Source organism: Populus euphratica, unplaced genomic scaffold (assembly GCF_000495115.2).
Source record: "Populus euphratica unplaced genomic scaffold, PopEup_1.0 scaffold22.1, whole genome shotgun sequence".
NCBI classification, from domain to species: Eukaryota; Viridiplantae; Streptophyta; class Magnoliopsida; order Malpighiales; family Salicaceae; genus Populus; species Populus euphratica.
This window is the reverse complement of record NW_011499863.1, coordinates 540,405-561,161: the sequence shown is the minus strand read 5'-3', so window position 1 is coordinate 561,161 and position 20,757 is coordinate 540,405. Positions and strand designations below refer to the sequence as shown.

Genomic DNA, 20,757 nt, shown 5'->3' with positions numbered 1-20,757 from the left:
TAAACTAATTTTTTTAAAAAAATTATTTATATTCATATAAATAATGTGAGTAAAATCAATTCATTGCATTGATTTTTTGAAAAAAACTTAATAAACAGTAAGAATGTAAAAAAAGCTGCTAAGAACTACTTTTATTTTTCTTGCATTTTAAATATAATATATAATAAGTTCCATAATTTTTTTTATATTTTTATATTAATCAAATAAGTATTAATTGTAATTACTTTAAATATAGAAGCAACCACGAAAATAAATTTACAGAGATTGGCCAAATGGAACTTGGTAGCTGTTTTCATGCAGTCCTCACGAAATCCAGGTCAGCAGTGGTCCACGAGTGAACATGTTAAATTTGCATATCCATTGACTGAAATCAGATTGCATTTTGATATGCTCGATCGTCCTCTACTTGATGAGAATAAATTTAACTTCAAGGAGATCCTAAGACTTGGTTTATGACAGATGCACATTAGACCTTTTAATTTGCAATGAAGATGGTAAAAGCTCCATCCCGCTTTTACCATGCTATGTAAAATAAAAACACAACAGAAGAGTCTGAAACTGCAGATCCTACCAGCTGCGCTGCATATGAGAATCAATAAAACTCATGCCGACTAGACATCACAAGGGACCAACCAAAGAATAAGGATCCCAGTTTGCAGCTCATTCAGGTGAACAATCCTGGCAAAGAAAAAAGGAAGCACATTGCAACAAGTAATCACCTCTTCGGTAAAGAAAGAAGCTACTGTGCAGTGCTGCTGTTTATGTATAAGACCACAAACTTCCTCGACATAAAAATGGTGATGAAACATGAGTTTGATTTTTATTTTTTTATAGAGAAGAAGAAACAGCTACCAAACTGTTGCCCACTAAGCATAAAACTTCTTGTCCCCCTTGTCGTTGCCGTTATAAAATGTTGTTTTCAATCGTGATCAAAGATGAGAATGAACGATACTAGGTAGTTGGCTCGTGATTTGCCGCGAAATGGGTTGATTTTTTTGCAATGTAAAAACATGATGCTTAAGCGCTGCTAATGTATTTTTTTTAAAAAAAACTATTACTTGACATCATAGAACAAAAATTGAGAAAAATAATGATTCCCAATTCCTAAGTATCAAAATATGAACAAAAAAAAAAAAGAATCAATGAAAAAAAATCTTAAAAACAAGGTAACATTAAAATCAGGTTAGGTCGTCAAAACCTACGAATAGATTAATGCGGACAGGATAATCTGATAATCTAATAAAAAAAAAAAAAAAGTTTAATTTCTTAAAAAATTAAATTTTAAAGGAAAAAATTAGAAAGGATAAAAAATGACCTAAAAAATCTTGGATAAACCTTTCACCTAGATCATGAGATATAAATAACCTAATTGAAAAGAAAATAAAAAAAAATAAAGTTTATTTTTCAAATGAATAACTTCAAAGAATATAGTTTGAAAAGATAACGACGTCAACCTATGTTAACTTTTTAAACACATAATTCTAGCTAGTAATTAAATTAGAAGCACCACATCTATAAAACTATTATTTTAAAACTTGGCTCGACCTGACACGTTGACACATGTCTTAGACTATGCCAAGTCTAAAAAAAAATTAGAAGGAGAACTCATTTAGTGTAACGCAATTAAAAACACGTGTTGACCTATGTTTCGGTTAATTCAGGGCAAATTAGTCAAAACTTGTGGACTATTTTTTTCTTTCAAAATGATATTATTTTGATTTTTTTATAAAACAAAAAAAATTAGTTGACTTGAGTTCACTTGAGTCAACTCACTCGACCTGTGACCTAATAAACCTAATAAAAACAAAAATCATGAGAATAAGGACCGTTTTTTAATAAAAAACACCAAGATTATGAATCTAATGATAAAATTAAAAAAAAATTAAAATTTTATAAGAGGGATAAGAATCAAAATTAGAAATCAAAACATTGAGGGCCAAACTTTAAATATCATTAAATATTGAATTGAAGGATAAAATTAAAAAGAAAAATTAAATTAACAAAAAAATCCAAAATAAAAGTAAAATTAAGAGAATGAGAACCAAATGTGAGAAAGAGAACCAAATGTGAAAAAAAGGGTCATGGATCCAATAATGAAATTAAAAATAAATAAAAAGTTAAGAATCAAAATTAAAAATTAAAATATTGAGGGTAAAATCTTAAATATCATCAAATATTGAATTGAAGAGTAAAATTGAAAAGAAAAATCAAATCCATAAAAGAATCCAAAACAAAAATAAAAATAAAGAGATGAGGATCAAATATAAAAAATTTAAAAACAAAATCATGGATTCAAGGATGAAATTGAAAAGAAATTAAAATTTTATAAAAGAGGTAAGAATATAAATTAGAAATCAAAACATTTAGAGTCAAGCCTAAACATCATAAAATAAGAGGAAAATTTGATGTGAAATTCAAATGATAAAGGATAAAATTAAAAAATAAAATAAATAAAATTTGATATAATTAAAATAAATAAATAAAATTTGATATAATTAAATTAATAATTAAAAGAGGTGGCAAGACGCATAAAAAATTACTTCGAAATATGATGTTAGAGTCGTCATATGCGCTAACAATTTTTTTTAAAATAATTTATGAAAATACTATATTATGTATATGCATATCCATTTAATATTATAATGGTTGTTATTTTTAAAATATTTTTTATTATTTTAAATTTATTTTTTACATGAACACATTAAAATAATCTAAAAACATAAAATTCATAAAAATATTAGATTGAAGAAAAAAAAAATCTTGCCGGAATACTTTCCAACTGCAAAGGCAAAAACAAATGGTGCTTTAGTAAAAGCATTCAATTATTTTTTTTCCCCAAAATCCAATAATTCTTTCCTTTCGTTTCGTTTTGTTTTTATTTGCCCTTTCTCTCACTCAATAATGATCAATAATACAACAGCCACTACTCATAACGCCATTATCGACTCAACACTAAGGACTGCGTTTTCATTACAAAACAAAGCACAGTCACATGCCTCAGTATTCTCCATTGCCAAAAGAGTCCCGACGAAGGAAAACCTTGACCGTCGCAGTTGAGATACAGTGCTTCCAACTGCTAAAACAGAAGAAAATTTGTATATCTTCGCATGATCTGTGATAGTTTAACCTATATTAAAACAAGGGATCATGGGGAACCCTAAAGCGAAAAGATTCCAAGGACAAGACGCCGATACCTTCAGATTGATAACAGCAGCAGGACCAGTCCTGATAAATCGCCTTCAACCGCCGAAAATCAACCTGAACACCGTTCATTCATTCAAGATTTTTTTTGAAAATATAAATATTTTCTGTAGTTCTTTTTATTTTGTTCAGTTTGAATATTTCATTTAAAAAAACTATTCAATATCAATAGATTTTTTCTTGTTTTATAAAAAGTTGCAATAGCTTTTGGCAAAGAAGAATGAAATGAATAAAAATTAATTATTTTGATGTCTTTCTATAGTTTAGTGATTTTTATATTTGAAGGTTTTGATTTTTATAAAAATAAAATGAATAAAAGTTGGTATAAGAGCCTGATAATTTTCAGTGATGAGCTATTCTGTGATGTTATTCAAAATACTGGTGGCGACCTTCACACTTTAACAATGGAATGATTTGAATCACTGGTTACTTTCAATTTAAAATTTAAAATATGGTTATGCACCATGAATAATTTAAAATTCATAACTTGTTACTTTCAATTTAGAGAAATTGATTTTAGAGAAATTGATGTAGGAGCTTTTTTTTAAATATTTTTATTTTTTTCCTTTTAAGTTAAGTGTTTTTATTTTTTATTTTTCTTTTATTTTTATATTTGAAGAGAATAGTTGTGATAAACAAAATTAATTATTTTGCATGTCTTTTTATATTCATGGTGTTATTGATTTTTAGGTAATGATTAAATTTGTGGGCTTGTGTTACAATGTGGATTGGAACAAAAAAACTTTATTGGTAAAAAAATATGTTTAGGACACACAAGTGTGTTTCAAAAAATAAAAATAAAATCTATAACTTAAAATATAAATATAATTGAGTCAAATAAGATAATATAAGTTAATTAGATAACAAAAAAAATGCAAAAATAGTAAATTAATTAAATTATATAAAAATAAAGTTTTCATGAGAATCTAAATAAAAAGAACTTTTATAAAAAAAAGTTCAAATCATAACCAACTTGATATAAAAATATAAAATTATAAAAAATAAATGTCCAGATCAATCTAAGTATAATTTATATTTTTTTAATTGAAAAATAAAAATAAAAAAATAATTTTATAAAAAAATCTAAAAAATTATCAATTAAAGAAATAAAAATCCAATTTAAAAAGCGCCCCTATAAATTGAAGGTAGCTGTGCGCGTATCTGCAGTCACCGTGCAAGGCTGTGTTTGGCCACCAAAAAAAGTTACACGCTATGTCAAAGTGTCAAGGCCTCCCAAACTGTCTGAGTCTTGTGCACTGCCTGCACTAGCTGGCTAATGTATTTTTATTTTTTAAAAATTATTTTTAATATTAGTATATTAAAATGATTTAAAACATATAAATTATATTAAATTTTAATAAAAATAAGAAATAATTTTTTTAATTTTTTTTTAAAATACAAGTTTAACCTCGTTTCCAAAAAATCCTTTAAGTCTTATGCACGGTCTCCGCTAGCCAAATATACACTACCTATTAACAAAAAAAAAGGACATAAATATTTGCTCTATGAGAAAAAAATTCAAGGAGATCAATATTGATTAAAGTTTTAAGTTTGGTTTCGAAAGATTTAATTGCTAAAACCCAATAAAATTAAATTTTATTTTACAAAGTTAAACAATGATGGAATAACAAAATATTCCGAAGACACCTCGAGGCCCTCATTTATACACAGACAAAACAACCCACCAATTCCAAACCCACATTATTCCCAATGTCAAAATACCAAATTAAAAAAAGAAATTGAAAGTAAAACGTAAAATACCGAATGAAAAATAAAATAAAATAAAAGTAATTGTATTAGCACGCCTTGACCTACAACATACCAAAAAAAAATCGTCGAATTCTACCGGACACAACCGATTGCCATTATTACCTGATCCTTAAACAACATCAGCTCGCCATTCTCTCTAGAACTTCTGCAGTAAAAGCGTCGACAACCTTTGCAACTCCTCGTTAGGAAACAACTTCTGAATATCATCTTTGTTATATTCTCGTGCACACACACACACATCCTGGATTTACAGTCAAGATGGAACTCTCTGCATGCGACTGGTTGCTGGATTTACAGTCAAGATGGAACTCTCTGCATGCGACTGGTTACTCTCTGCATGCGACTGGTTGCTGGATTTACAGTCAAGATGGAACTCTCTGCATGCGACTGGTTGCTGGATTTACAGTCAAGATGGAACTCTCTGTCTGTGACTGGTTAATGGATTTACTGTCAAGATAGAATGCGACTGGTTACTGGATTTACAGTCAAGATGGAACTCTCTGTAGAACTCTCCGCATGCGACTGGTTACTGGATTTACAGTCAAGATGGATCTTTCCAAGCCGAAAAAAGAAGAGGGAGGAGAGACAAAATTACAAATGCTGGAACAGAAGGCAGATTGGTTACTGCATAACTAAGAGTGTAATAATTAATGATAAGAGATTTGATCATAAACGTAACCTGTGTCATGCAAATTAATTAACGATTAGAGATAGGATTCAGACCACTATCAATTTGATTGCTCTGTGATTTATGTGCAGCAGACTTCTCTAAGACAAAATAGAAGCATCTTCAAGATTTCATCAGATACTTTTGCATAGAACAGACGGTCACAAAGTCTGTAAAATTATAGATTCCACTAGGTTTTTTTTTTTTTTAAACAATGATGTAATTATGGGTCGTTCTCAAAAACTATTTTTGTTTTTATTTTGTGATGATAAAATTAAATACTTGCAAAAATGTTAATGAGTTAAATTCTTAGTGAAAACTAATATCTTCATTCAAAATTCTTTTTTTTTTGTTTAAGCATTTTTTAATCGTAAAAAACCCATGAAGTTTTTGTTTTAAAATTAAACCTTATAATTCTACTTCATAATAACAATTTTTATGAAACATAGAAATAATTCTTGTGGCAACGGAAACATAAGAGTACCATACAGAACAAAATAAACCCTTATGCATTAAAAACATCAAACATAAGAAGGACAAAACACAAAGAAAAATAGTTTACTGATGAATTAAAAAGAAATTAAGGACATTAAAAACTACCAACAATAACATGAACAGACAGATGTGAGGGACTGAACAGCTTAGTAACAGTAAAGTTTCCAGTAATTTGTACTTGTCTACTAAAGTTTTTCTAATACACGACGAGCATCGGTATCTGCTATCGACTAGTAATCTGCAACCTGAAAACAGCGTGCATGTATAAAACCAAAAGCATGACATGCAACTTCACAAATCAAACTCCACCAAAATCCTATCTTTGATATCTTCATGGAGCAACATTTTCCACTTTTCGCAATCTTCTTAACCTTCCTTCTCTTTATCTTCATGGTATTGAGAATGAGGAAAACATCAGAAACCAACGAGTACTTGACTACAAATCCACCTCCAGGACCATGGAAGTTACCTCTTGTCGGAAACATTCACCAGGTATCTGGCCATCTAATCCATCATCGCTTTACAGACTTGGCCAAGAAGTATGGACCAGTCATGCAAATTCTGCTCGGAGAGGTTCGTTTTGTTGTTATTTCCTCTCGGGAAACAGCGAAAGAGGTGATGAAAACCAATGAAGATATCTTTGTTGACAGACCTGATGGTGTCATCCCAAGAATCGTGTTTTACAACGGTAAAGCCATCTCTTTTACACCTTATGGAGAATATTGGAAGCAATTACGAAAAATCTGCTCATCCAAGCTGCTTAGTCCACAATGTGTAAGGTCACTCAGATCAACCATGGAAGAAAAGGTATCGGATTTTGTTACATTAATTTCTTCGAAAGAAGGATCACCTATCAACCTTAGTAAAATGCTCTTTACATTAACGTTTGGATTAATTTCAAGAGTGATCTTGGGTAAGAGAGGCAAAAACCAAGCGCTGCTTTCAAGTATAGAAGAATGGAAACAAGGGGGAGCAGGTTTTGATGTTGCAGATATATTTCCTTCTTTTAAATTGTTTCACTCACTTCGCTGGGCAAGGTCAAAATTCGTGAGGCAGCATGAAGAGATAGGTGAGATGCTTGAAACCATTATAAATGAACGCAGAGCCAGCAAAATCAGGACAAAGACCAGTGAGCATGAAATAGAAGAGGATTTTTTAGATGTTCTCGTGAATATGCAACACTCAGGAAATCTCGAATTCACAAATGACAATATCAAAGCAATCCTTCTGGTTAGTATGCTCTCTCTCTTTCTAATATAGATATGTATGCTTGTCTGAAGTATATAGGAAAATATGTTTAAAAGCAGGTTAACAATTCTATCTCAGGAATTCTTTTTGGCTGGGAGCGACTCGTCATCGGCAGTTATGGAATGGGCGCTGTCAGAAATGCTAAAGAATCCAGGACACATGAAAAGGGCACAGAAAGAAGTGAGGGTAGTTTTTACCAAGATGGGAAATGATGATGAAGCAAGACTTCATGAACTTAAATATTTGCAGCTAATTATCAAAGAAACTACCAGACTCCATCCTCCTGCACCATTGATTCTAAGAGCATGCAGGGAAGGATGCAAGATTAATGGACATGACATTCCTGAAAGATGTAATGTGATGATCAATGCATGGGCAATTGGAAGGGATCCCACTTATTGGAATGAGGCTGAGAAGTTCAACCCAGAGAGATTCCTAGATTCTTCGATCGATTACATGGGAAATAATTTTGAATTCATCCCATTCGGTGCTGGAAAGAGGAAATGTCCTGGCATGTCATTTGGTTTGGCTATAGTAGAGATGGCGCTTGCGAAGCTATTGTACCATTTTGACTGGAAACTATGTGATGGAGTGAAGAATGAAGACCTTGACATGACAGAGGATACTGCACTTGGAAGTACTGTAAAGAGAAAACATGAGCTTTATCTGATTCCCATCCCATACCATCCTTCGTCGCCTGCGAAATGAGGATAGTTTTATGCTTCAGTCATATATGAATAAATTTAAAAAGTCTTAGAAATCATTTTCATACAAAAATCTGTTCTAGAATAAATTCCAATTTCTGTGATCAAATTTAAATACGAAGTGAACGCTTCATTAGATTATCAATGAATGAAAGTCTTAAGGAGATTTATACAAAAAATTATTGATAAATCCTACTTGTTCTAGAAGATAATGCTACCCTTTAATTTTCTTTCATCATCTTGTGAGATTATACATGTACGAGTATATATAGTTCATGAAAAAAAAAATATTTTCAAACCTAAAAATATATTGTGGTGAAGTGTGAAGTTACCTCTTTTAGATTACTTCAAAGGTTGGATAGAGTTCATATGTAGGATGAAGACAGCTAAGGAGTCCGAAAACATGCAGGTTATATGTAAAATCAAGTTTTACATTGAAAGAATCAATGCAGGATGATGACAGCAGCAGGAGTCAGATTTCAGAAACTCACTGTCTATAGCCTGCCTACAAAAAATTGCAAAGGAGAAATCCGCCAGCTGAATCATCAGCTGGAATTCATTGAACTTTTTCTTGGACAACAAGTGTTTTATATATAAAAAAGAGCACCGAAGGTAGCTGATGACCGAAGTCACGAGTCAATTTAGTATCCGGTATATAAAAAGGAAGTTGGGCTTGGTGACAAGGAGCACCAACAAGTTTGATGAAAACAACAAGAAGATTAGGGGGAGGAGCAATCGATGAAAGAAAAAAAGATCACTATAAGGTAGTATCTTGAGTAGATGTTGGACTCGAAGTTTTGGCTTACTTGGACGGGTAAAAGGATTGTCCAACATCATAGAAATTAAAGAAGTCCCGAGTCATAAGTTTCTGCTACAACTAATCAATACAAAGGATCAAAGCTACTAATTTCCTAGATTATGCGTTTAGTAATGGTCACAGATTAGTCATACGGCTATATTTATGGAGAAAATCTGACAAGTGACAAACTTAACTCCAGGGAAATGTGCCTGTAGACTGTAGTTAATGACATATTGAGCACAGAGAACAGCTAGGCAGTTTACAGCAAGAAGTAGATGGTTTACTTGAGTTTTGCTGTAGAGAACTGCAATCCAATCATCTGCAGATGATCCAGGGAGAAAAACATCCACCATTACCCATTGGTTATCCTCTCCTGCAATTATATAAATAAAAACACATGTCATAAGAAGTACTGGAACTGAAAGTTGGCATTATTACAAACAAAGGGTTGAAGAAAATAAATCTGCCTCTGCAATGGTTAAATGCTTGCAGAAATCAAGTTGCTCCCAGGAAGTCAAGAGATCTAAAGTCGACGCCGGGAACTAAAAACACCAGAATCATAATCTTTCTGTGAACAGTGATTCTACTTTCAGGCTTATACACTTGATTTACTTTTGTTTTCCTCTAGCTGCCGTGCGTGTGGAGACATGTTCCTGTTCCTTTTGTGTTGGAAATATTTAAATTCCCTCTGAAATTATACAGTAAACATTTATCTTGTCTATCCTAAGCAAGCATAATCCATATACACACCATGTATCAATGCCATATACACTTACACTGAAATATCAAAATTTACGCTCATGATGACTGATGTAGAGATCATTTATTCGAATCAACTTCAGACACAATGTAGAATATTGTGAAGAACAACGAAATCTTTTATGTTTGGTATGGTGAAAAATACTAAAATACAATTTTGTTTTTACAAAAAATATTATTCCTACGTATCTTGTAGGAATTTGATTATTATATATTTATATTATTAAAAAATTCATATTATGAATTTGATTCTTCTAAATAGCATGTTGTCAAGTTTATTCTATGCTTTATTTCTTTCAAACAAAACTGGCGGCGGTTTCGAATTCCGTAACTTTTGTTAATATCCTCTCTGCCTATGCATTGCTCATAGAGTTTTTTTTTTTTTTAAAAAAAGCGAGATTCTGTTTGTTTTGTATTTAAAATTGTGTTTAAATACATTTTCAAAATAAAAAAACTTTAAATTATTTTTTTAATGATTTTGATATATTGATATTGAAGATAAAAAAATTAATATATTTTTAAATAAAAAATATTTTAAAAAAGCATGATATATCACTTATTATATTGGACCATAGATATATATAGCTTTTCATCGATCACTTCCATGCCTTACAGGCATTACTCAAAAGTCAATTACGAGGACAGTACGAGGGCCACTAGGATGTATCCTGATAATTACTGAGGTCTATGGCGAGGGCGTGAAACGAGTTACTGTTTGTTTTTATATTAAAAAAAAATTATATTATATTTTTATTTTTTTAATTGATATTTTTTAATATTTTATGATTATTCTGTGGTATTAAAAATTATTTTAAAAAAATTAAAAAATATATTATATTTTTTAAATAAAAAACATTTTAAAATATAAACACAACCATTTAAATAACATACTGTAAACACACAAATATAATAATTTTTATTATATTTTCTAGAAAGTAAAAGATATAAGTTTTAAAAATAAAAAATATATATTTTTTAAAATTGTTTTAATATATTTAAAAAAAAATATTTCAATAAATTTTTAAACAAAAAGAACATTTTATATATTAGCTACTATAATTCCAAACTGTACCACAAATAGCAAGAGAGCCACAAAATCTCATTCGACAGCCAGCTTGAAGATGATGCTAACAAGAAACCTGCATGTTACAAGGCCTGGTAAAAAAAGTAGTCTGCAAAAATCACAAAATACAAATATGACCATCATGTTTAAACAAGGGAAAGGAATCCATTCCCTTTCACACTCTCTTGATCTTCAAATCAAAATTACAAAACAGCAGCAGAAAAAAGCAATGGGGATTTAAGCAAAGTTCAGTCGCTTGGGAATAAGACTTCATTTCATTACATTAATCAATAGCAACCTAATCCAGGGACACCAACACTTAGACTGGGATCACAAATGGAGTGATAAACCACACAAGAGGCTCAAGGAACTGCAGGTTTGCTGTTGTAGGCTTCTCTTGCTTCAAGCACATTAGGACAGTACCGCTTAATTAGAACGTCAACTTGGTCAGTGAATGACTCGTTACGATGGTCACCAAGGTGTTTGACCATTTGGTTCCATCGCTTACGGCATATATCTCCAGACCTGTGCTCTAGAAGATTGTCCCAGTCAACATCTTCCATGCAGCAAGCATCCAAGTCGTAGAGCTCCATCAGCAGCCGATAGTCATCTGTATCAAGCCATTTCCCTTCGGCTACCATAGGTGATGTTAACTGGTCATACCATTTTTGGCAGCAGAGAGCATCAGTCCTAGTTTCTAACTTCTCGCTAATTGCTGTCCAGCTAATATTATCTCGTAACATCCCATGCTTTGTTTTCCTTTCTTCAAAAGCTTTCAAGCGCAGATCCAAATTCACAAAATCGAATAAAGACTGGTACTCGTCCTGGGACCATTTTCCTTTCTTCATATTGATCAGTTTTATTCTCCGCCACGTATCCTTTACATGAAACCTATGTTTTCCCAGGGCTTCTGCCAGTGTCTTCCAATCTGATCCGTGTTTTTCATGGAACTTCCGGATAAGTTCATACTCTTCTAGGCTCCAAGAAGAATTCTGGTCCCTTTCAAACAGTATATGGGCTCGATGATATACACTCTGACGAGGCCTCCAAGGTAAGGCCGCCCCTATTTCCTTCCAACACTGTACAATTGCGGGGTGCTTTTTGCAATTCAGCACCATGTTTAGACCCTCTGCACCTAAACCATGAACATCGATATAGTTTAAAACAGCTTCTTTAACCATTTCATCTTCCTCGTGTGAGAACCGCTTCCCTCGCACTAAGCCGTCTTCCCCAACAGCCTTCTCATCACTAGGACCATCAGATGTAGGGAAAACCTCCACATCTTCACAAAAACTTACTCTCTTAGATGTCGCTTTCAATGAAGATTTTTCTGATGGACCAGTAGTCTCGACATCTTTCTCCGTTTGTGTTACTCTTTTGCTACTTTTTTCTTTTGAACCATTCCCCAACGACTTGGCCTTCTTCTTCCTTTTGCTTCCACCCTCATCACTGACCTTTAGTTTTCCATCTCTTGCCTTATTTTTAATCGAACTTGAATTACCTCCATCACTTTCTATTACACTGCTTTGGTCACCCATGGTCTTGGCCATAATTTGAATTGAAGCAGCCTCTTGAACAACATTGTGCCTTTTCTTCTTTTTCTTCTTCTCCTTCTTTGAAGAATCTACCTTGTCCTGAACAATTTCAGTCGACTCCTCTCTTCCAGCATCTTTTCCATCAGCTGCCCTTTCAATTACCTCACCACCACCACCATACTTCCGTTTCTTCTTTTTTTCCTTCTTGCGATCCTGTCCTTCCCCATTATTCATGTTAGCAATACCTTCACTCTCAGGGCCTTTCTGTACACCAACCACCTGTTCCCTTCTGTTATCGTCAAGGATGTTAACCACAGAGGCAACGGTGCTTGATCTATCTTCTCTGCTCTTCTCCTTTCGATTCTTTTTCCTATCTCTTCTCACTTCTGACTCGGAGTTTCTGACCAAATCCACATGGACATTCTTTTGCAAGCCCATATTATCCTCCATTCGCACATGGGTCTCCTCCAAAACCTCTCCTACTTCACTCACCTTATTTTTCTTCCTAGCCACTTGAGATTCTTTCTCATTGTTACCATGCTCCAATTTTCTCTTCCTCTCCTTCTTCTCATTCCCGCCTCGTGCATTATTGACATCTATATTACCCTCACTTAAACCAACTGCATCATCCTCAACGCAAGCCTCATGCCTCTTGCTCTTCTTTTTCTTCTTCTCATTTTTCTCTGCTGCGTTATTGACATCAACATTACCCTCACTTAGACTAGAACTTACTGCAACAACCTCACTGCAATCCCCATGCCTCTCGCTCTTCTTCTTCTTCTTCTCCTTTTTCTTCTTCCTCTCATTGTTGTCTGCAGCATTATTGACATCTACATTACGCTCACTTAGACTAGAACTTACTCCAACATCCTCAGCACCAGCCTCATGCTTCTCACTCCTCCTCCTCTTCTTCTTCATAATTTCAATACTTGGAGTTAAACTCTCCCCTCCACTCGCAAGCAATCTATCTTTCAAAGAGCTTTCCTCTTTCAAGGAACCATCCTCATCCTTTGTTTTCTTTTTCTCACGCTGTTTCCTCCCCACCATTTGGGCAACGACTACTGATCCCACTCGAATCTTTCGAAATAGCTATAGCTGAGCCACCCCCTCACGCAAAGCTGAAAACAACACAAAAAACATAAAAGAAAAGTCAGGCAGGCAGTGATTTGATAGAAGCCCCTTTCACCTAAAATATTCTAAAAGCCAATTCAAGAAAAGGGCTTGCTCCAATTCCCTCCACCATTGACAAATAACACCATGAACTGAAAAAAAAATTCTAATTATCCGGCTTCGCTTTCCTTGAAATTTGAAAACCCATCTAGCTAATTCGCATAGAAACAACACCACACCTCTAATTCAACTTCAATTCCAGATTCTTAGAAGATATTGCCAATATATAAAAAAAGAATTTGATGAAGTAGAAAGAAGCGGGTACCTGAAAGTTTTAGAGTCCGACCGCTTCCTCTCCCTCTTTCTATCTCTGTTAAACCCTAAAGCGATTTGAAGATGGAGTAGGCTTGACCCTCGCTTGGTTTTTCTTTAATTTCCGAAACTCTGAGACCTCAATATTATCCCTTGACTATTATCTAAATCTCAATTTCGTCCCCGTGGAAATTTTATGTTTCGAATATTTTTCAGTTTCATCCTTTCATCCATATTTATTGATATTTTTTGTTTGATGTACATCTTTAACAGTGTAAAACAGGTCAACTAAGTAAAAACTTTGATGGAAAATTCGAAGGGATACTACTTCTAATCCATTAACTTATGCGTTTTTGATAGATTTTAACGAACGTTATAAAAAAAAATCTATTAACAGGAATAATAAAAATCCGTTTATTTTTATAATTTAAATTTTTTTAATAAAAATTAAAATTCTTTTTTACTTTAAATTAGTTTTTTAATATTTTTCTATTATGATGGGTTAATATTAAAAATAAATTTTAAAAAATAAAAAATTATTTATTTTAATTTATTTTTTAATAAAAATTATTTTAAAAAATTACATTCATCACAATTTAGTTCAATTCAGGATGAAAATGCACATTGTAATAAAATCCCAAATCTTGTTTGTCTATCTTTTGTTAATTGACATTGGGGAAAATCTCAAATAAACCTCTCAATTATCAACCAATTTCCACATTATCCCCAAACTAACTATTTTCTCAATTTCAACCCCAGGAAATCATAAATTCTTTAATTGGATCCCTGTCTAAAATCCTCCATGATGTTTTTAATAAAAACATCAAATTCACTCCAAAATAATGTCACTTTATTGCATATTATATGATACAAGCATGGTCAAGCAATTTAACAGGAGCGTTTAATACTTTTGGGACTTAATTGATAAAATGATATGTTTTCAAATAATAGGATGAAAAATATAATTACAACTCGTGCTCGGATTATTGTATATTTAGGGAGGAAAAAAATAGGTATGATCGGAGAGAAAATTACAACAAAATTTTCAGTGGTTACAAAAGAATGCTTTTACTGTTCACCAGTAGTCCTCACAAGAACAATGACCGTGTCTGAAATGATGGAACCTGCCGGCATCCCTTATGACAATCTCCCTTCCAGTTACCCTAGCTATCAACTTAATTGCTTCGTGACAGTCACCACAAATCCGGTGGCCCTGCACAATTTGCAGAGGTGCCCAGTACGGAGTGCTGATGAGACCAAAAGCAATGGCCAATTTCTCACTATGGTACAAACGTACACGCTCTTCTTGTTCATCAACATCAGGAAGCAAAGTTTTCTGATTAGGAACATAACCATACTTGGAAATTTCTAGCATCAGCTTGTCCACTTTTTGATAAATTTCCTTTCTCTGGGGATGGCGATTGTCTCCAGAAAGGAAGACGTGTGGCCGTCTCTTAACTTCAATCCAGCTGCACACAGGACGCATTCTCAGACCCTTCCTCTTTAAGGTATGGACAACATCAGCAGCTTCCTTCAAGTTGCCAGCACTGTTGTATATATTCAAAAGCACAACGTAGTTATTAAGCTTATCTGGTTCCATGCCATAAAGTTTCTCAGCTGCAAATTTTCCAAGCTCAAAATTCTCGTTGACTCGACAAGCTGTTAACAGGGCAGCCCACATATTAGCCGTAGGCTTAAAGGGAGCACCTCTTATCAAAGCCAAAGCTTCGTCTAAAAGCCCTTCTCTACCCAATAATTCAATCATACATGCATAATGCATAGCTCGGGGCTTGATCCTGTTATCTCTGCCCATAGACTGAAAAATCTCCCACCCACGTTCTGATAGACCTGAATGGCTACATGCAGATAAAACAGCAAGAAAAGTGACATGGTTGGGATTCATTCTTTCTTGAAGCATCTGCTCGAACAACTCCACAGCCTCAGAACCCCGACCATGATTACCATATCCACCAATCAAAGCATTCCAAGAAACTACATTTTTGGAAGTCATCTTGTCAAAGACATGCCGAGCATCTTCGATTCTTCCCCATTTGCTATAGAAGTCAACAAGTGCTGTATTTGCTACAATGTCTGATCCAAAACCATGGCGAATTAAAGCAGCATGAGCTTGCTTTGCATGCTCCACCGAAGCTAACCTAGCACATATTCTCACAATCATGGAAAATGTGAAGTGGTCCATTTTAACACCAGAATCACGCATCTCATAATACATATCCAATGCTTCCTCACTGTAGCCATGAAGCGCATAACCAGCAATGATAGTATTCCATCCTACTGTTGTTTTCTCTGGCATCTCCTCAAAGACAAAACGAGCATCTTCAATGCTCCCACACTTACTATACATATCAATCAGAGCACAGGACACAAATATATCATCCTCTATGCCCATCTTCAAAGTGCATGCATGTAATTGCCTCCCTATGGAAATCAATTCCAACCCAGCAGATGCCCGAATCATCACTGCAAATGTGAACGACCCAGCATCCGAGAACTCCTCCCACATAATTAAAAACAACCTAAACGCCTCCAGAAAATCCCCTACATCCACCAGCCCAGAAATAATTGTATTCCAAGAAACCAAATTCCTCTCTGGCATCTCATCAAACAATCCCCGCGCATCAATCATCATCCCGCACTTAACATGCATAAGCAGCACTCTATTCCTCATATACTGGTCAAACTCAAAACCATTATCAATCATATAATTAAACACCCTTTTAACTCCTCGGACTGATCTTAACCCTATACAAGCATTCACTAATGCATCATAAGTACTAATCCCCACATCAAACCCACCTTCAATCTCAAAAATCTCAAACAGATCAAGGGCTTCTCTATACCTAGCAAACAAAACTAACTTCTCTATCTGACTACAAAGTCCTACACTTGGTCTTTTAACAAAACTACTCCTTCCACTAACATCAATGTCAACTTTCACCGGTTTCGGCTTTGGACGTGGTTGTAACCCTCGATCTAACGAACAACACTTGATTTCCCATAGTGGGTTCTTCTTCCATTTTGTTTTATTGAAAGAAAAACCATAACCAGAAAACAAAATTCTTTGCTTTAAAGACTTGGACATCGAAAACAAAAAAGGGAAGCTACAATTATTATGATTTTGAATTTGATTGGGTGTCAAACTTTGGAAACGCAATAATGGTACCTCCATTTTGCAAAACGAAAACCAAATCAGCGAACGCTAATAACAATAACAAGAGCCAATAAAAAGGCCGTACCTTTGAAAGGTAACGAGAATATTGAAAGGCAAGGACGGAAAAAAAGGTTTCGAGCTCGGAGATTACGAGGAGAAACTTATAGAATGGCAGTGTTGCTAACGATCTGTTGCTTTGTCTCTTCTTGTTCATTTTATGCAAGAAAGAGAGCTTGTCGTGTGTTTCTATACCTCTGCTGCTTGATGGTTTAGCATCGAAATATCCGCCTCTCAAGTAGTTGTGGTAGTTGCATCTTGCAACTCTCACCGCCACGTTTAACGAAAACAGCAAATAAAGTATATTTTAGCTTCTGTAGATTAAGAATTATTCTATTTCGATCCTCGTTGTTTTAAATTTCTTGTTTTGATTGCAATCCCTGTGAAGGTTCAACATCCATCCTCCTAACTTTGCACAAAACATATTCTGAGATTTTTCAATTTACTTTGAATATCTTTAGAAACGTCAATGCAATCCAGCATATCTTTTAATCCCAATTCCCAAAAATGTTGAGATTATGAAAGCTTTGCATCGATGCATAAAATTCTTGATTAACATAAAACGAGAACGTGAAAAAATTAAGATGTGGTTCGACTTAATATCTATTTTCATCGGTGAAAATGGATAAAAAAATTTCCTCCCATGAGATAGAATTCAAGTACAAAAGAGAATATCATTCACCATTCAACTATGTGGTTGGAAAATCAAGAGAGATTATTTTTTATAAAAAAAATATTTTTTATTATTTTTTATTTAAAAACATTTAAAAATATAAATAAAATATGGAGATCAATTTAAAATTGCTCAAATACTGAAAAAATAAAATTTATAAAAAAAATCAAGAAAAAACTAACATTTAAAAATAAAATAAAAAATAAAAAACAAAAACAACAATAAAAAAAAAAACATGTCAGTCTTGCAAAACTGAGCAGGTTAACACGCTTGAAACTCTATAAAAAAAACCTAGTTATATGGGCCTGCACCTCATGCCCTCATGTCCAGGCTTTTTTTTTTTTTATTGAACTAGATGGATGATGCATTATCTATCCAGGTTTTTTAAAACATAGACGATGCATTGTTTATAACTTAAATTTTCGTTATTATAAAAATTATCAAAAAATTAATAGAAGTTATTTTTTTACTTAAAAATTCATTTCAATAATTTTTTACGTAAAAACATCTAAACAACACTTTAGAGATGTAAATAAAAACTCATTCATAATTCCAGGTAACCTAAAAATAGATTAAAAAATAAAAAATCAACTTGAATTGAAAAGTCTTTTCAGGCTTAAATCTACTCTCTAATATAATGTGAATGGTAAAAAACACCCCAATAGAACTTTGTTTATCAAATAAAACCTTCTTGACATCAATAATGATTTTTTTTCATAGCCAATGTCAATTAAATATTTTCTATTGCTTATACTATAATATAATGATTTTCTTTCTCTTTTCTCAAACTTAGAGCTTAAAAATAAAATAAAATAAATAAACTTTTGAACCAAAACTAAAAAGACCTATTTGTGTATCAATTAGAAAGTAAAAGGATCAAAGTGAAGTTGTAGTGCTAATTTTGAAATGACCATCAAGTTTCCTCATATTTTTCACTTTGGTCATCTTTCTGAATCTTGTATTTTCTTAACAAATTGGAAGCAAATTGCCATTAATTTAGCTATAAAATGATCTAATGGAGGAAAAAAAAGTTTGAGAATTAAAAAAAATCACTACCCTAATTCATAGTGATTTTTAAGAGGATGCATGGTAAAATATATACAATAAAAACACCATATATTTTAGATTCCTTACTAGATAGATTGTCAGCGCTACACTATAAGTTACCTTTATGTAAGGTTTTGCGAGGGAATTCATTGAGCACAATTCATAGAAAAAGAAGAAGATAGGTTAAGCAAATACATTAAAAAAAAAAAATCATTCCAAAAGAGTTGAGTGCTGGAAGAGGAGAGGAAACTATGAATTTAATAGCATAAGTGGCAATGCATGAAGATAAGCAATCTTAAACCAAGCAAAAATCCAAATCCCCAAACAAAAGTTTACAACAAAAATCTATGAGAATGCAGAAAGGGGTGCTAAGACTAAAAGGAATAGGCAAACAAATATTTGATTAAAGGCAACTAATCAAAGGCTGTTTTTTTTAAAAAAAGAATCAGTTAGAAAAGGCAAAGAAATTGTAGAGCTAAAAATGAACAACTTAGCCAAGAAGGGTTTGAAAGATGAGCTGAATCGCGAATAAATTATAGAGCTGAAAATGAACAACTCAGCCAAGAAGGGTTCGAAAGGTGAGCTGAGTCGTGTGTGATGTAAACCCTAAAAAAATGATTCGATCCTAAAAATAACAAACAAAAACAAGGCACACAACTTTGGAAAATGGAGATTAAAAGGTTCTAGCTTCATGAAGTTGTTAATGAACACATTAAGCAAGCAACACTTAAAGATACAAAGAGCAACCACCTTTTTCGAGAAAACCAGGACTTGGAAAAAGAATCCAACAACAAGAAAGCCTCTCTCAACCATTCTTGGATGGAGAAGAAAATGAGAAAAACTATAAGGACAAAACCTAGAGAAGAAAAGGCATATTATGTTAATGGATGGATCGAGGAACAAACATAAAGGAAATAGAAGAATACATGTACAAAATAAAAGATTGAAAGAGTTTTGCCACTATGTTTGTAAAAAAAAAAAGGCTAACAACTGTAGGAAGCAGAAAATGCATCTAATAATGTTGGGCAAGCTTCCCTGAATGTTAGAAAACATATGCAAAACAAACAATGCAAATATAAGGAGCTAACAACTTTGCAAGACTTGTAATTCATGCAAAACATCTAGTAATTTCATCCAGATACCCTAAAGAGATAGAGAAAAAAGGCAATCAAGGATATAACAACATAGTAGAAAAGAAAATAATAAAAATCAAAGCAGAAAGCAAAACCAATGTCAATGCCAATCCCAATCCCAATCCCAATCAAAAGACAAAATGAATAAACTAGCATGACATCATAACAACAAGGTTCAAATAGAGAGAGGGTTACCTAATAGGTTGAAAAATAAAGAGCAATAATAAAACATATATGTTAACACCAACCTATACCAGAGATAGAGAAAAACCAATAAAAAAATAAAAAAAAATCTAGAAAAGACCAAAAGAATGGCACAAACAACCGAAAGTAATGGTTGAAAACAAAGCTGGAACAAATAAAGCGTGAATCATTATAATGGTGTCTAGGAAAAAAACCTGAACAACATAGAAGAAAGGGAAAAAACAAACCCTCCTCCACCCACAACCTTTTTTACACAATAATAATAGTGAGAAAAAGAAACCATTACTTCAATGTTAAAACGTGTGGGATTTTCACTGTATATTTGTCATGTGTATTTTTTTTTTTAAGTTTGATCATCAAATTTTATTTTCAGACAATCAAATCCTACTTAAGAAGCAAATGATTTTAAATTCTTACGAAAGAATGAGATTGGAAGAGGAGGGATCAAAATGAAAAACACGACAAACATAAGTGATATACCATAACTTTTGAAAACATTCACTTTGATCCTCCGACTTAAATAGTCACGCAAATTATACAATTGTGGTTCCTCGAAATTGTTCCAAATCTATTTTGGTACAATAGTTTATGTTTTTTTATCCCTAGTTGAAAGAGAAGAGAGAGGGAGGTCACCGAATTCTTATGGTGGAAAAAGGAAACTTATCGATGACATCAATTTATGTCATAAAATGAGCTCGATTTAATTTTTTTGTTTCAGTTTGAGTTCAGTGTTTGTGATTTTTTGAGGCCATGACTGAATTTATTATGGTTTATAAAGTGTTTTGGGTCAAAAACAGGTTGCAAAATA

General features: G+C 32.9%; 3 protein-coding genes across 3 annotated transcripts; 1 reads left to right on the top strand and 2 right to left on the bottom strand.

The window, feature by feature from the left end:
- Window positions 1-6,235: 6,235 nt before the first annotated feature.
- Window positions 6,236-8,233, top strand: LOC105125320 (cytochrome P450 71D11-like). The gene is made up of 2 exons (XM_011025720.1): window positions 6,236-7,363; window positions 7,460-8,233. Exons 1-2 carry the CDS (start codon window positions 6,536-6,538, stop codon window positions 8,087-8,089), a joined length of 1,458 nt encoding a protein of 485 aa, XP_011024022.1. The 5' UTR covers window positions 6,236-6,535; the 3' UTR covers window positions 8,090-8,233.
- Window positions 8,234-10,765: 2,532 nt separating this feature from the next.
- Window positions 10,766-13,801, bottom strand: LOC105125322 (DNA-binding protein REB1-like). The gene is made up of 2 exons (XM_011025721.1): window positions 13,677-13,801; window positions 10,766-13,359 (listed from the first exon to the last, which is right to left on the bottom strand). Exon 2 carries the CDS (start codon window positions 13,286-13,288, stop codon window positions 11,069-11,071), a length of 2,220 nt encoding a protein of 739 aa, XP_011024023.1. The 5' UTR covers window positions 13,289-13,359; window positions 13,677-13,801; the 3' UTR covers window positions 10,766-11,068.
- A 694-nt stretch (window positions 13,802-14,495) lies between these two features.
- Window positions 14,496-17,158, bottom strand: EMB3141 (Pentatricopeptide repeat (PPR-like) superfamily protein). Its single transcript, XM_011025722.1, has one exon. The coding sequence runs from the start codon at window positions 16,851-16,853 to the stop codon at window positions 14,739-14,741; it is 2,115 nt and encodes a 704-aa protein (XP_011024024.1). The 5' UTR covers window positions 16,854-17,158; the 3' UTR covers window positions 14,496-14,738.
- Between the last annotated feature and the right edge of the window lie 3,599 nt (window positions 17,159-20,757).

What these genes read in the sequence shown, in the direction of transcription:
- LOC105125320 (XM_011025720.1), top strand. Translation starts at nt 6,536, where the DNA reads ATGAGGAAAACATCAGAAACCAACGAGTACTTGACTACAAATCCACCT. An exon ending in ATATCAAAGCAATCCTTCTG is followed by an intron (nt 7,364 to 7,459) that starts GTTAGTATGCTC and finishes ATTCTATCTCAG; the next exon opens with GAATTCTTTTTGGCTGGGAG.
- LOC105125322 (XM_011025721.1), bottom strand. Translation starts at nt 13,288, where the DNA reads ATGGTGGGGAGGAAACAGCGTGAGAAAAAGAAAACAAAGGATGAGGAT.
- EMB3141 (XM_011025722.1), bottom strand. Translation starts at nt 16,853, where the DNA reads ATGGAGGTACCATTATTGCGTTTCCAAAGTTTGACACCCAATCAAATT.